Raw genomic sequence first — 14154 nt, 5'->3', positions numbered from 1 at the left:
CCAGTAGCAAAAGCTTGGCAGGGCATTTGTAGAAGATCAAAGGAGGTTAAAATTCTTTGAGTGGGGGCCAGCTAGGTGGCTCAGTGGGTTAAGAGCCAGGCCTAGATGTCTTGGGTTCACATCTGGCCTCAGATACGTCCTAGCTGTGTGACCCTGGGCCACTTACTTAACCCCCATTGCTTAGCCCTTACTGCTCTTTTGCCTTGGAACCAATACATAATACTAATTCTAAGATGGAAGATAACTTAAAAAAGATTATTTGTGTGGGAGAGGAGGCTCCCCTTACCATGTAGTTTTGCTCCTCTGGGCTTTTTAGGGAAGAGATGAATGGTGAGAGGAAGCCTCAATTCTCAGGAAACTTCAGTGCTGGGATTTTCAGGAGTGAACTATTCCTTTCTGGGGAGCGGGCTTAGCTTTAGATGTCCCAGAATTATGTCTCTGAGTTTTCCCCAAGTTTGTTTTTGGAAGAGCATACTTTATATTATTTTTTATTTTATAGGTCATACTGAGGAGTATTATTTAAAGGGAGAGAGACTAAGATGATGAAGGGTGAAGAGAATAGGAGAGAAGGCCATGCTCCATCTTTCAGAGCTTCTTCAATGGATGATCTCCATCTAAAACAACTCTACTGGTTATTCTCTTGGACAACATAAAAGCAAGGAAGTTGGAATGATCATAGGATCATAGATTGGATTTGAAGGTCATCAAGTCCAATCTCCTTGTTTTTTAGATGAGTTTTTTAGACTGAGGTCCAGGGAATTTAAGTAACTTGTCCAGGATCACACACCTCACAAATGTCACAAGGAGGATTTGAACCCATGCTGTATTGACTCCAAACCTAATGCTGCATCTGGTACTTACCAACTGCATAACTTTGGATCAGTTACTTAATTTCTCCTGTGTCTTTGTGTTTTCATTTGTAAAATGGAGTGCAGGAGAGGTTTAGACTAGATAGTTTCTGGAGGTCCTTCCTATTAAAACACTATAATTAAAGTCATGCTTTTGTTTGCTCTTCTAAAATTCAGGAGACGAATGTCTTCAGGAAGCTCTGAGTTAAGGGAAGTAGAAGAAGTCCAGAAGTCTTTGTCCAGATGGGCTGCCTGAGGCTTTGGGAATACAAAGGGTGCCCTGAAGTCTGGGCTTCAGAGACAAGAATGAACTTTCCTTATGCTCCTCCCCTAATACAAACCATGAACACATTGCCTATTCCTTCTAATCCATACCTATCCCAAACTGTCAACTCTCTGATCTCCTCCTGGGCAAGAACCCCCTCGGCTTGTTAATATTTTCCCCCTGGACTTATTTTTCAGCTGAAAGAACCAGGAAATGGATGAAGAAAAACAAAGAAGACAAAAGCCCATTCATCTTGCTACCTTGGAGAATGGTGTGGAGAACCTGGGAATAGAATTCATGGTAATCTTTGTCTCCTGTACATTGGTGCTTTCACCATCAGCAGCCCTTCTGTCCTCTAAATCTCCTGCTCCCCACTCCCCCCATGCCTTAAATTTGAAATCATGTTTGCTCAAACTATTTCTCTTTCTACCTAAATGTTACCTCTATCACTTTATTCATTCAAATATTGATTAAGACCTTCTACCTGTTCTTCAGTGTCATGGTTGGCATGTGGGGAATACAAAGATATTTAACACATGGATTTTGATCACAAAGATAAAAACAAAATTCTGTTATGAAGAAATGGTGTCCAGAAGGGAGAATCTGCCCTCAGTCTCTGCCCTCCACATAGCTTTCAAAACGACGGTTCTCTTAGATCTGTCTATGCTACTTTAAAAATCTTCAGTGGCTCCCTATTCCTTTAGGATAAAACTCCTCAGACAGCCATTCTTAAAAGCCTTTATTTTATTTTACTTTTATTTCCATTAATAAGCATTTTGTTTCTAAAATCAACCCCATCCAAATTAAAAAACAAACAGCAAAAAACCCTTCAAAAACCCCCTTACAACAAATATGCTTAAATCAGGCAAAATAAATGCCTGCATGTCCAAAAATGTATGGCTCATTCTGTGTCTTGAGTCTATCATTTCTCTAACAGGAGGCAGGTAGTATACCTTAATATTTGTCCTCTGGAATTGTGACTGGTTACTATATTGATCAGATTCTTAAATTTTTAACTTGTTTGCCTTTAGAATGCTGTGATTATTCTGTAAATTGTCCTCCTGGTTCTGATCATTTTATTCTGCATCTAAGAGTCTTTTTAGATTTCTCTGAAACCATCTCTTTCATCATCTTATATATACAGCACAAGAGTATTTTGTTACATTTGCATATACTATGATAGTTAACTATTTCCCATTAGTGGTTTATCTCTTTAATCTCAAGATCTTTGCTACTATAAAAAGGGCTGCTATAAACATTTTTGAACATATGGATACTTTTCTTTCCTTTGATCTTTTTTCTTCTTCTGTATACTTCTTGTTGTGGTATTACTAGGTGATAGGTTATACATGATTTAGTGACATTTTGGACATAGTTCCAAATTGCTTTCTAGAATGGCTGTACCAATTCCACTAACAGCACACTTAATATACTTATTTTCCCTTAGCCCCATCAATATTTGTCAGTTTCTTCTTCTGTCAGCTTTGATCTAGGTATGAATTGGAATCTGAGTCATTTTAATTGCATTTCTCTAATTATTAGTGAATGGCAGCTAGGTAGTACAGTGGATAGAGCACCAGACTTGCATTCAAAAGACGCATCAGAGTTCCAATCCAGCCTCAGACATTTACTAGCTATGTGACCTTGGGCAAGTCACCTAACCCTGTCTGCCTCAGTTTCCTTATTTGTAAAATGAGTCGGAGAAGGAAATGGCAAACCACTCCAGTATCTTTGCCAAGAAAACCCCAAATGGGGTCACAAAGAAATGAATACAACTGAACAGCAACAATAAAATTATTGATGAGATGGAGCTTTTTCATTATGGCTATCAATAACTTGAATTTCTTCTTTTGGTAATTACCTTTTCATATCCTTTGGCCATATGTCAATTGAGGAATATTTTAGCTTGTCATTTAAAAAGCCTTCTTCAACCTGATTCCTTCTACTTTTATCTCATTTCTTCCCCTTCATCGACCCTCTGTTCCTGTTGAAGTGGCCTGATGGTTATTTTTCTTTCCCAATATGCTATCTCTTATCTCCATGTTTTTGTACAAGTAATCCTCCATCACTGGCATGTACTCTTTCCTTACATCATATTTGTAGAATCAAGATCTGAATTCAAAATGCAACTCAATCCCTGTGTTGATGTCCTATATGAGGTTTTGTGGACCCCCCCCCCACCCCCAGACTCCCTCTTGACATTACTTGGTATATACTTTGTACTTAATTGCTTGTAAACATATCTTATCTCTCTAGGAGAATGTAAGCTTCGTGAAGAATGGGGTCGTTTCATTTTTATTTTTGTATGCTCACAACTTAATAAATCTTTGTTGAATTGAAATAGATTAATATCAGTGGTTTAAGTCACAGGGAAACATAATGTATAAATAAAAGGAATAACTTCTTAGCAATTTGAGATTTTCTTTTTTGAAAGTTACATATAGAATTTATTTTATATTTTAAAAGCAAGAGGTATATAACAGATCCAGTTTCATGTACAATCCATTTTTTCTATTCTACTATGAACATGAAAATGCACATTTTATTTGATATTTGTTAAATTTGGGAACAATGAGAAGATCTATAAATCGATAGTAAAGGCCACCTGCCATCCCTTGATGGATTGGTCACTTCACCCAGATGAACTGCATCTTCAGGTATTGAAACAAAAAGGAATTCCACAGTAGATAAATGGCCAAAGAATAGGAATAATCAGAAGAAATGAGAGATTTTTAAAAAATGGAATGGACTACCTTGTGAGTTCCCTGTGACTACTGCTGCTCACACAATTCCATTCAACCCAACAGACATTTGTTAAACACTTAGCCCTGGGGAATTACAGCATCTATGTAAAACACTATCCCTACCCTCATGGAGCTCACAGGCTGGTGAGTGGGTATGACTCACAGAGGAGATTAGGGATAGTGTAGAAGCAGCAACAGAGAGGGATAGCTATGTGGCACAGTGGATAGAGTGCTGGACTTGAAGTCAGGCAGATTCCTCTTCCTGAGTTCAAATCCAAACTCAGATAGTTACTCACTGTGTGATGCTGGGCAAATCACTTTACTCTGTTTGTCTCAGTTTCCTCATCTGTAAAATGAGCCAGAGAAGGAAATGCCAAACCACTTCAGTATCTCTGCTAAGAAAACTCCACGAACAGTTGGGTGAGACTGAACAACAATACAGAGGGGTCATTTAGTTTAATGCTCTCATTGTAGAAATGTGGAACCTGAAGCCCAGGGAGGATTAGATGTCTCTTTGGCTCCTACAGGTAGTAAGTATCTGAGGGGGGATTTGAACTCATATTCTCTGACTTTGTCTGGGGTCATACAGCTAGGACAAAACATTTCTTTCAAGACAAATCATAAACTAGTATAAATGTTAGTATCAGAACCCACTTGGGTCTTCAAAATGGCAAGAGAAGTGTAAAGCTCTTCACTGCCCCCCCCATCCAATAGAGTGAATGTGAATGGGTTTCAGAATTGTGTCCTTGACCCCTTTGATGTTTACCCCTCCACCTCCCACCTCTTTCCCTTAAGTGTGTGACTTGCATCTTACATTTACAAGCATCCTTGTTCCTTACGACAACCACATGAAGTCGATAGTATGGGCAGAACGCTGAATATGGAGACTGAAGACTTAGGTTTGAGGCTGACCCTGCTACTTATTAATTGTGTAGCCCTAGGAAGGTCATGTATCTTCTCTACACCTGTTTCCTTCCCCATAAAATCAGGATAATATGCCTCTGCTTGTGCCATATCCACCCACCAGCCTGTGAACTCCATAAATGTAGGGACACATGTTTTATGTAGATAATATTCCTCAGAGAGCTAGTAAGAAGTAAGGCTTCAAGTATTATAAAAGTATTACATATGTATGTATGTATTATTATTATTATCCCCATTTTCCAGATGAGATCATTGAGCCTGGAAGGGGTTCAATGACTCAGTCACAGTTCCAGGGCTAATAGGGGTGAGAGCTGGGAAGTGACCCAAGTTCTTCTAGCTTGAAGACCAGCATTTTCCCATCGTACCCATGCACAATGGGGAAAGGAATGAATGCTTATTCAGTAGGCATTATAGTGCCTACTATGTGCTAGCCATTGTACTAAGCACTTTTTTTTGTTGGAAATATTAGTTTATTTGATTCCCACAATAACCCTGAGAGGTAGCTGATATTATCCCTATATTACAGTTAAGGAAACTAAGGCAAACAGAGGTTGTGTCCAACTTGTAATTGTGTGAGACTGGATTTGAATTCAGATCTTCCTTGTTTTAGGTCCCCTGTGCTTTGTCTACTGTACTACCTCAGTGGTACTTGTATTTTTCCCTTTCTTCTGGAACCTAGCATGTTGTAAGCTCTTAGTGAATATTTGCTGAATTTCTTCTCTCATTATCTGGTCCTGGTCTGTGTGTGCAGGAGGAAATCCAGGACCCTAGTGAACATGTGTGGGATGAAGAGCGGGGCACTGGTGTGAATGCTGGGACCAGGCTCCCCCCATTCTGGAGGTATGAGGCCTAGAACTTCTTTGTTTGTATGGGGACAAGTGCTCAAAGTGGGCACAGGGGGCAGTGGGAGGGAAGGAGATTCCATTCACATTTTCTTTCTTTCTTTCTCTTTCCCCAACTTACAACCCTACACCAACGTTTTCTGATTATACATACAGACTAGGGAAACTCCAAAATGGGCAAGGAGGAATTGCCAAGAAGTGGGGAGGAAGGGTGGTTAGGTGGTGCAGTGGATAAAGAGCCAAATCTAGAGATGGCAGGTCCTGGATTCAAATATGACCTCAGACACTTTCCAGCTATGTGATACTGGGCAAGTTACTTAACCCCAATTGTCTAGTCCTTACTGCTCTTCTGCCTTGGAATAGAAGCTTAGAATATTGATCATGTGAAGCAAAAACGAATAAGACAGAAGATAAGAGTTAAAAAATCCCCAGAAAGTAAAGGTTGAAAAAAAGATAGGGAGGTGGGGTCAACTTCAGTGATGCATGGCAACTCGTCTAGATCACTTAGATCACCTCCAACATCTTCTCACAGGCCAGATCCTTAGTCTCAGGGGATTCCAGGGACCTTTGCAAGATGGTGGGTTGTAGGAAGGAGAATCCTAGAGAGAAATGTCTACCTGGATTTCTCCAGAGAGGAAGGAAATATGGCACAGGGGAAGGAGCGTAGAAGACTCCATTTTAGGGTTGGAAATAATATTTCCTATAGGATTGGAAGATAAGTACCATGGCTCTGTATATATGTATATATTCTACACATATCACATGTATTGAATATGTATACATACACATACATGAAATTATATAATACACATATTTATATCCTATACATATTGTAGCCCCCAGTAGTGAGAATTGGCCCCAATAAAATCAGAGCCATCAGCTAGCTAGAGCCAGGCACGTATAATCTCATCCAAAACATCTGATAAGTTCTTGGCTGTTCTTAGTTGTTCTTGTTCTATCCATTGAAGCCAAACATTTCCCTGAGAATCTGGACTAGATGGTTACACATTGACATATTGACTTATTATCCTATAGAAAACTCTGACTGAGTTTTGGTGAGGTAAAGACGATAAATCATTACTAACCCTTGTCCCTGCAAAAGGCTTACTTAATCCTTTAGTCTATGTCATTTTCCCTATAAAGTGTATACCCCGACTCATTAAACTTGGTCACTGTTCAAGGATATCTTGTCTGCATGGTTCCTTGTCAGTATCGATCCTCCTGTAGTCCCCAAAACCATTTTCCTTATCCCAGTTCAGCAACCCATGAGCTGTCTGCTGAAGCTAGCATCTGTCAACATATATTCTTTAAGTATATATTATACTTATGCCTACAGAGCCACAATATTCAGTATTTAGTATATACATACACACTCACCCCCTTTCTTGATATAAAACACATACATAGAATATTTACATGTGTGCATGCTTACATATATGCATATATGTGCACATATGTTTATACCTGTATATGAACATGTGATTGGAAGGATAGTGTTCCTGAGGCTGGCAGCTTTAAGCTCCTTTTCTGATGAATGTGACTTGTTGGGTTGTTGGGGTGTGTGTGTGTGTGTGTGTGTGTGTGTGTTGTGTGATGTTCATTCAGTTCAGCCCAAGGTGAAGTTTACTCTGCTGCCCACTGACATTGGTCCTTTGGAACAACATGGTCACTTGCAGAACTAGACATGTTCCACCTGAAGATCCCCAGGATTGCTGGTGGTGTGGGAGTAGTAGCTGAGAGTTGGGCAAGAGCAGTCACTGATTTTTGGTTCTCACAGGAGAAGATTGCAGCCTGCTTTGAAAGCCAAAAAGTTTTGCAGACGCCATGCTGAATTGTTTCGATGGATCCTCTTGGGCCTAGTGTGTACAGGTGAGACACTGAATCTGGTCTTTCTGAGGACACAGAAGAGTTTACACACCCCAACTGATACCTGGTCCAAAGTTCATCAAAGACTCCTTCCAGCTCTGGTCCCCCAGGGAGGTGCCAATGCTGGAATTTCCACAAATTCTCTCTCTCTATTTTCCTTTCCCCCATAGCTCATTTCCTCTTACAGCATCTCCCAATGAGCCCACCCTTTCAATGTGCCTTCCCCAAAGTCCTTGATACGGGCTGTCCTTTGTTGCCCTCCGACTCACCTTGACATAGAATATATCTCAAATTTTATTCAGGGCTAGGTCTATGCCTTGCTTATCTTTGTATTCCTCACCTGTGTTTTGCAATCAAAATATAAATATATTAATTGATTTGTTACCTATTTGGCGGTTGAGGGACAGCATTAAATGGCAGAGAGAACACTGTCAAGCCTGTAGATCTGGGTTTTAGCTTTTGCTCCAATATAATTAGCTGGGTGAATCTGGACAAATTATTTCATCCTCTTGCCTTCAGTTTTCTCAGCTAGAACATGGAGAGGTTGGATTAGATGGTGTCCAAAGTACTGTCCAGCCCTAACATTCTGTCTTTGCTCTTAACATTATAGTAGATTGGAAAAGGCATTGATTCTGCAGTCAGAAGGTCACCAAGGTCCCTTCCAACTCTCACATTCTGTGATTCTCTGATCAGAGAAGATGACTTCCTAACCTATCTCTGCAGCTCGCTAGCTATGTGGCCTTAGGCCTGGTTTCTTTGGGCCTCAGTTTCCTCATCTGTAAAATGAGGGATTGTACTAGATGATCTCTCAAGTTCCTTCCATATCTACATCTAGATTCTGCTCTTGTAGGATTAAATATCTTTGATTTCCCAACACTGGACAGAGATCAAATGAGCCACCTATTTGCCACTTTCTTCTGTAAGGGGCAGAGAAAGGCAAAACTCCCTGGAGGTAGGGGCTTGCAGTTATTTTGGAGAAGTCATGACCCTGAAGTTGCTTCTGTACCCCTCCATCTCTTCTAGCCTATGCTGCCTTCCTGCTGACAGCCTGTATCCTGGATTTCCAGAGAGCTCTGGCTTTGTTCATCCTCACATGTGTAGTCCTTTTCTTTATGGCCCACAACCTGTTTAAGAAACTTTGGGGAAAGAAGCTGTTAAGATTTCTGAAGCCCCTCAATAATCCAACCTTGAAATTCTGGCTAAAACGGTGAGTAAGAGAAAGCCACTTGGGTTGCCCTTCCATGTGTCCTCTTAGTGGGTCACCCTGAGCTGGGGGAGGCTGTCCCAGCTCCCTTTCCTTCCCCTCCCACTACCCCCTTGGGGAGATAATATCATTTGTTTGAGTTCTGTGGACTCTGGCTTACTCCTCTTGTGGCTGGTCTTCCCACGCTATGGGGAATCTGAGCAAGTTATGCTTGGTTTCTCTGGTTTCCCTTAGTGAGTCACAGGTTCAGTAAGAACTAGGAGGTTTGTTTCAAAACTCTTCCATCTTGGTTTAACTCGAATGCTTCCTATTTTGGTCTCAGAGTAAGCCGTAACCTGCCTCTGCTGAGCCTCAGGCTTTGGACTCCCACACCAGCATTTCCCTGGTCCCTGGGTAGCAGTGTCCTGGGCCATTGGCCAGCCTGGATTAGCATCTGCAGGCTTGGGTGCGGAGGTCCTGGCCCTGAGTATATCATTAAGGACTCTGTGACTTGGAGAATGCACAACTGTGCAAAGGGAGAAACACCCAACAAGCAGGATTCCTGCCCCTGTCCTCAACATATATTCTGATGAAACCTCCTGCTGTTGAAAGGACTTGCTCAGTGGGGACATCCACCTCTCCTCACCCCCTTTGGAATTTACTCTTCTGCAATGCCAGGCTCTCAAGGTATGAGAGGGATGCAGAAGGCTCATGACAGAAGTTGGAGACTGGCCATGTGTTGACTGGCCTCCTCACCTGACTCTTCCCTGGCAACATTCCTGGGCCACAGTGAATCAGAACACAGCTGAAATGGCCCAAGTGCCCTCTGTACCTAGCTCCTTGGGCTGGTCCTGCCCTGCCACAGATAGGGACAAACTACATAGATAGGGACAAACTCCATGGGGGCAGAAGACCTCTCTTATCTACATTTTGTTTCTTGCTCAAAGCTTATCTTGGTGCTCTACGCAGATCAGTAGGCAAGGCCCTGTGATTTCATAGGCCAGAGAATTTCCTCCATTAATATAGTCTTGAAAATTGTGAGGGGCAGCTGGATTGAGAGCCAGACCCAGAGATGGGAGGTCCTGGGTTCAAATATGGCCTCAGAAACTTCCTAGCTGTGTGACCCTGGGCAAGTCACTTAACCCCCATTGCCTAGCCCTTACCACTCTTCTGCCTTGGAACCAATACACAATATTGATTCTAAAACAGAAGGTAAGGTTAAAAAAAAAATTTTTTTTAAAAGAAATCACATCTAGTAAGTTTAAGAGGTGGAATTTGCTTCCTGATTCTAAGTTTAGCAGTCTACCTACCATACTCTGCTTTCCCTCCTTCTAGACAACCGTCTATACTTTTTTGCACAGGTACTGTCCTCCAACTAGGTCTGAATATCAATCAGTACAGCCTTTGGAAAAATCTTAAATACAGTTCTGTATCTAGTAGCAGGAAGGCATATGGTGGGACTTTCTCCGTGTTCTAGACTAACATAAGGGAAGCATGATCCTCCTGGATGCTGGTACCCCAGGGCAAAGCCCCAGTTGCCCTTTATTAGAACTTTGGGTGGATTTATCTATGGCAGTGAGTAACATCTTCCATGGTATTTCATCTGCAGGTGCCTAATAGCAGCTGCTTTGGTGGGCCTGGTATTGTGGCTGGCTCTGGACACCTCCCAACGGCCGGAGCAGCTGGTATCCTTTGCTGGCATCTGCATGTTCATCTTCCTCCTCTTTGCCTGCTCTAAACATCACCTTTCAGTGAGTGTACAAGCTGGCCTGGGTACAGGGGACTGGCTGGGAGGGATTTTGAGTATTTTTTCTTTCCAGTGATTTCCCATGAACTTCCCAAGGCTCTCTTTGGTCAGGAGAAACTTGCTATCCTATGACTAGACTAGTGTAAGGGGGAAAATTATGTTTGGACTGAATATTTAAAAGGGGTGGTCATCAAGAATTGATTACTCAATTCTAAAATGATTTTTCAGCAATTTATTTATAAAATATAGGAGAGAGTGAAAGTGAAGAAATGAGGAGACGGCAGGGTAAGAGCTTAATGAACTAGATTATGTGCTCAAGTCTTGGCTTTACTCTGGCAGGGCTCCAGAGGCCCAGCTGGAGAGCCTAAAAATCAATTAACAAGGGTTTTAGCCACGAGGGCTCCTCCCAATCAAGGGCCCCTCCAGAAGCTAGTACCTCCAGGGAAGCTAAGGGAGTCAGTCTTCACTCACCCACTTGTTCTAAGGAGAAATATAAGGCAGTCCCAGGTCCTCAGCCAGAGCTCTTCCAGGTCCAGTTCAAGGAGAAGAAAAGAGAAGAAACCACTCACAGGAAGTTGTCACTCCCTTTTAAAAGTGCTTCTTTTGTGTCACTTCCTGTGCCTTCCTCTACTTTACGTGTACCAATCACAATAAAGGCTTTGCTTAGGACTGCCCAGGGGGCAGTCAGTCGATTCTGATTTGTCACCCACTCTTGCACATGTGGATCACAGACCTCCCCCACTTGAAGATTAAGTGGTGGTGTTTACACTTTTGGTGATTAAATCTAAAAAACGGGCAGAGTAGGATTAATCCCATCTTCACAGTAGGGAATTTCTCCCCCTCCCAACTCAAATAACCAAGGATTAGGGGAGATTTCTGAAGGATGAGGCTGGGCAGGAAGGTATTTTGGGGTCATGAAATGATTATGGAGGACCAGAGTCTGCCTTACCCTGGGGCTGGGGTTAGAGCATGGCTCCTGGGGCATCTTCAGTAGGTATGGAGCTGCTTAAATGTATCCCATACATCACTGGATGTAGCCAGTGGATGAGTTCCTCCCCATCTAGCTCATTGTTGGACTATGGAGCTAGAAGGGGGACTTAGGAAATGGCTGGTCATAGGATCAGAGACTAAAACATGGAAAGGACTTTCACGGCCATCTAGTCTAAATCCCTCATCTTACAAAGACATTGATACCCAGAGAAGGTCAGGAATGGATCCAAGGCCTCATATATGGCCAAGTAAAAAAGAATGATTTATTTCAACTTACAGTGGGGGGAGAATGGGCACAGTAAGAAGGGAAGTGATTGAGGTGATTTGGCTCTAAAAATAACTTATTCTTGCTCTTGATGTCTGTATATGACTGTAAGGTGGGGTAGGGTCTTCTCACAAGATGCAGGCTCAGCCCCATTGGGGTTATGATATCATGCTCCCATGTGCTTGTGAACTCCTGGTTCCTGAGCCTCTGCTAGCAAACTCCTCTTCATTGAGGGGAAGGGACCTCTCAAGAGAATGTTGTTCATCTGTTGGACCTTCTGGATTTGGAGGCTTCCCCCAGGCTCCGAAGGTATTGGATATTGGGCCAGAGAAGATGCCTTAGTTTTTGAAATAGATTCCTTTCGTTCTCTAGCCATGACTTGGATATTGGGGTCCCTCTGCTTCCTTTTCCCAAGGGGCTAATATTAGTGCAGGGACCCAAATAGGACTCATCAAAATGATCAAGTTTGGTTCAGTCCCATACAAGGCATGTTGGGTTCAAGCCAGGCCATGGTTCCCCTTTGGATACATTTCTGTTGGAAGTAACACTAGGAAATCTCCCAGTTTTGGAGCAGATGACTTTTTAAGTTTCTCACCCCAGTTCATTGGGATTAGGTAGCTGGTTCACAGAGGAATTCAATGTCTCAGCCCTCTCTGTTCAAGCTATCACACCAAACCATGTCTAAATCCAACAGATCAGGAGGAAATGCTTCTTGGTGTTCTCCTGACTGGCTCTCCACCTCATCTCATGCTCTTCCCTGAGCTCCTGGGTGGCAAATTGCTACCCAGAGGCCATACCTTTGAGGCCGAGGCCAAGAAAACATGGGCCTCATTTTCTTTTGTATTTCAGGTGTCCTGGAGAGCGGTATTGTGGGGTCTTGGTCTGCAGTTTGTGCTCGGCATCTTTGTTATCAGAACGGATCCTGGATTTAGAGCATTCCAGTGGCTGGGTGACCAGATCCAGGTATGGCAGGCTGGGTCCTGGCTGGGAGGGGGGGTGGAGATGAGGAAGTCTGATGGTTTCTTGTGATACTGTTGGGTTTGAGAAAGTCAACGTCTGTAAGAGGCCAGGGGATGAGGGGACAGATAACTGGAGTGGTTTGTTCTTTCCTTCTCCGGGTCATTTTATTGATAAGGAAACTGAGGCAAGCAGGGTTAAGCCATTTGCTCAGGGTCACACAGCTAATAACAACTAGAGGCTGGGGGCAGAGGGGTATATGGATGTGCTGGGGGGCCAGTGTGAGGAAACAGATGCAGATGGAGAAAATCGAGCCATGCCTAGGAGCAAATGATTGTTTCTCTCAAGATATAGTTTTGTATTGAATAACCCCCCCCCCCCATCTCTTGGTCTGAGAGAGTTCAGAGGTTGGAAAGGCTTTAAACCTCTTGGCAGAATGACCCACCTCAGTGTTCTAGAGGTGTTACCATGGGCACCAGCATGATAATCCAATCATACTAGGGGCAGCGAGGTGGCACAGAGTGGAAAGAGTACCAGGGCAAAAATTAGGAAAACTCATCTTCCAGAATTCAAATCTGGCCTTAGACACTTACTAGTTGTGTGACCCTGGATAAATCACTTGATTTTCCTCATCATTTGTTTTGTAAAACAAAGAGGTGGACGTGATTGAAATGACTGAACAAGAAGAAGAACAAACATGTAGATTTCAAAATGGTGCCCAGATTCTACATAGTGTTGTTGTTGCTCAGTCCTTTCAGTCCTATCTGACTCTTTGGACCCCGTTTTGGGGTTTTCTTGGCAGAAATGATGGTGTGGTTTGCCATTTCCTTTGCCAGCTCATGTTACAGATGAGAAAACTGAGGCAAGCAGCATTAAACCACTTGCACAGGGTCACGTAGCTAATAAGCTTCTGAGACCAGATTTGAACTTAGGAAGATGAGCCCAATGTTCTGTTCCACTACACCCCTCACCTGCCCATCCACATAGCGTAGGAGTCTAGGTCATGCATTGGACTTGGAGTCAAGAAGATCCAAGTTCAAATCCAGTCTCAACCACTAGCTATGTGATCCTGGGCAAGTCATTTAAACCACTATCTGCCTCAGTTTCCTCACCTGAAAAATGGAGATAATACCAGCACCTATAAAATGAGAGGCCATTTGTGAAGTACTTTGTAAACCTTAATATACTATATCAATGCCATGACTATGACTATTATGATCATGATTGCATTCCTTTGTGGCTCGGTGATTTTGTTGGTGAGGGCACTCCCTGCCCTGCTACTGATGGCAGCCACTAGTATATTTTGTGTCTGGGAGAAAAATGACTCCTCAGTGGTCTCCAAATGTGGCCATTGTGGCCTTTAGAGATCAGACATCCAGTGTGTTAGAAGCCCTGCCAGCGGGGAAGGACCCACCTGAGCTCGCTTTCCATGGAGACATTCCATTCAATCCAACAAACATTCCTTAAGCACCTACTGAGTGTATTAGGAGGGGAAGTGCTCAGGATGACTGAGATCCCAGGTC

At 42.8% G+C, this 14154-nt stretch overlaps 1 protein-coding gene across 1 annotated transcript in view; it reads left to right on the top strand.

Annotated features, from left to right (window-relative positions):
- The first annotated feature begins 1326 nt into the window (after positions 1 to 1326).
- Positions 1327 to 14154, top strand: part of SLC28A1 (solute carrier family 28 member 1) — a 96690-nt gene continuing 83862 nt past the window's right edge. The window contains exons 1-6 of the mRNA XM_044660161.1: positions 1327 to 1413; positions 5533 to 5621; positions 7401 to 7492; positions 8513 to 8696; positions 10282 to 10423; positions 12524 to 12637. Coding sequence (XP_044516096.1) covers positions 1327 to 1413; positions 5533 to 5621; positions 7401 to 7492; positions 8513 to 8696; positions 10282 to 10423; positions 12524 to 12637 — 708 coding nt within the window. The remainder of the gene's footprint in view (positions 1414 to 5532; positions 5622 to 7400; positions 7493 to 8512; positions 8697 to 10281; positions 10424 to 12523; positions 12638 to 14154) is intronic.

Source organism: Gracilinanus agilis, chromosome 2, assembly GCF_016433145.1.
Source record: "Gracilinanus agilis isolate LMUSP501 chromosome 2, AgileGrace, whole genome shotgun sequence".
NCBI lineage: Eukaryota > Metazoa > Chordata > Mammalia > Didelphimorphia > Didelphidae > Gracilinanus > Gracilinanus agilis.
Note: the sequence above shows the minus strand (reverse complement) of the source record. Positions and strands in the feature narration are given on the sequence as shown.